The sequence below is a fragment of the Myotis davidii genome, unplaced genomic scaffold (genome assembly GCF_000327345.1).
Source record: "Myotis davidii unplaced genomic scaffold, ASM32734v1 scaffold826, whole genome shotgun sequence".
NCBI lineage: Eukaryota > Metazoa > Chordata > Mammalia > Chiroptera > Vespertilionidae > Myotis > Myotis davidii.
This window is the reverse complement of record NW_006297142.1, coordinates 37253-38793: the sequence shown is the minus strand read 5'-3', so window position 1 is coordinate 38793 and position 1541 is coordinate 37253. Positions and strand designations below refer to the sequence as shown.

Below are 1541 nucleotides of genomic sequence, written 5' to 3'. Positions count from 1 at the left end.
GGGGGGGGGGGGGGGGGGGGGGTGGCGCTTACCTGGCCGTAGGAGTCCTGGGTGGCGCCAATGGAGCTCTGGATGTTGGCGATGGCATTGGTGGGGCCAGACAGCAGAGAGGTGCCCGTGTCGACGATGGCCTGGCAGCCCCCGCTGCAGGCGATGGCCTCTCCGTTCATGGTGATGCTGAGGGCGACAGGCAGCAAGGGGTCTCCTTAGCGCCCAGGGAGCACCTCTCCCCGAGGAGGGACCAGGTGCCTCCAGAGGCTCCCCCGTCCCCATCCATCAGCCAGTGAATGTCAGCGTCTCAGTCACGCACGTGCTCACGTATGCGCTCCTGCACCCAGTGACTCCGCACCCAGCGCCGGAGCCTGCCCTGCCAGGCAGGGGGTGCAGAGCCCAACCAGGTTCTGGCTGCCGGGAGCTCAGTCCTGCTGCAAAGATAAGTGATGGTGGAGGAGGGGCGGGAGGAGCAGGGCACGAGGCCGGGGAACAGAAACAGCCGGCGTGAGGGGTGGCGGAGCTGCCAGGGGAGGTGCCAGGGGAGCAGACGCCCAGAGGTGGCCCAGGAGGTGACTGAGGAGGGTGCCCCAGGCAGAGGGCAGGCAGGCGGACGGGGAGGCGTGGAGACCAGAGGAGCAGGCTGACGTGAGAGGGACAGATGCGTGGCTCGGACAGACGGAGGTGGCGGCCGGCGCATCCCGGTTTATTCCCCAGGACTGTCCTGGTTCGAGCCCTGAAAGTTCTCGCATCCCGGGCACCCGCTCAGGCCTGGGCAAACCTGGGTGACTGGTCGCCCCAGCAGGCCAGCGGGGCAAGGACAGCTGGGGAGTGAGGCTGCCTGGGGCCGGGGCAGGCCCTGAAGGACAAGGTGGGCGGAGTGGCCTGAAACTCCTCCGTCATGTGCCCTGTCGCGAGGCTAGAGGACATCTTCCCAGAACGGGAGGCGCGTGACGGCTCCCGGGCCCCTAAACGCTGGGGGCGGGGAGGGGGGGTGTGAACCGCCAGGCCCCCAGGCTCCCGGGTGCTGGTAGATTGTCCTGCCCCTGTGACCAGGAGTTGAGGGGCTGTCCCACGTGGCAGGGGTTGGGGGTCTTGGGCAGCTCCCCTCCTGCAGGAAGGTGCCTTTCTCGGGGTCTCTCTGGCTCGGCCACCTTCCCCCCTCTCCTGGGGGACGTCTCCCTGTGCTGGCCCTTCCAGTGGCATTCTGGGAAGCTTAGCGACGGTGAGTCTATAGAGCAATGGGCCCTGGGGCCCCTGCCGGGAGGTGGCGGGCCACAGTGCGCTCACCTGTCCACGGTGATCTGCCAGTACGTCTCGGAGGAGAGAGGCACCCAGTTCAGGGTCCCGGTGTAGTAGGAAGAGTCGATGCCCCCAAACATCACCACGCTGCCGCTCTGGTCGTTGCTATGCAACGTCGGGGGGAAAGACAGGAATTCATTCTTCCCGTCGTTCCCTCATTCAGCGGGACATACACTCTACGTCTTCCAAGAGCTGCCCTTCTCCTTCCTTTTTTGCCCAGACACTGGCCTTGCCAACCCCGCGCCTGC

At 66.7% G+C, this 1541-nt stretch overlaps 1 protein-coding gene across 1 annotated transcript in view; it reads right to left on the bottom strand.

Moving 5' to 3' along the window:
• The window catches only part of LOC102771180 (pepsin A), a 7311-nt gene that overhangs the window by 491 nt on the left and 5279 nt on the right, over nucleotides 1–1541 (bottom strand). Inside the window, exons 6-7 of the mRNA XM_006772775.1 lie at nucleotides 1282–1398; nucleotides 33–177 (exon numbers count right to left, since the gene is read on the bottom strand). Of these exons, the coding sequence (XP_006772838.1) occupies nucleotides 33–177; nucleotides 1282–1398 (262 nt within the window). The remainder of the gene's footprint in view (nucleotides 1–32; nucleotides 178–1281; nucleotides 1399–1541) is intronic.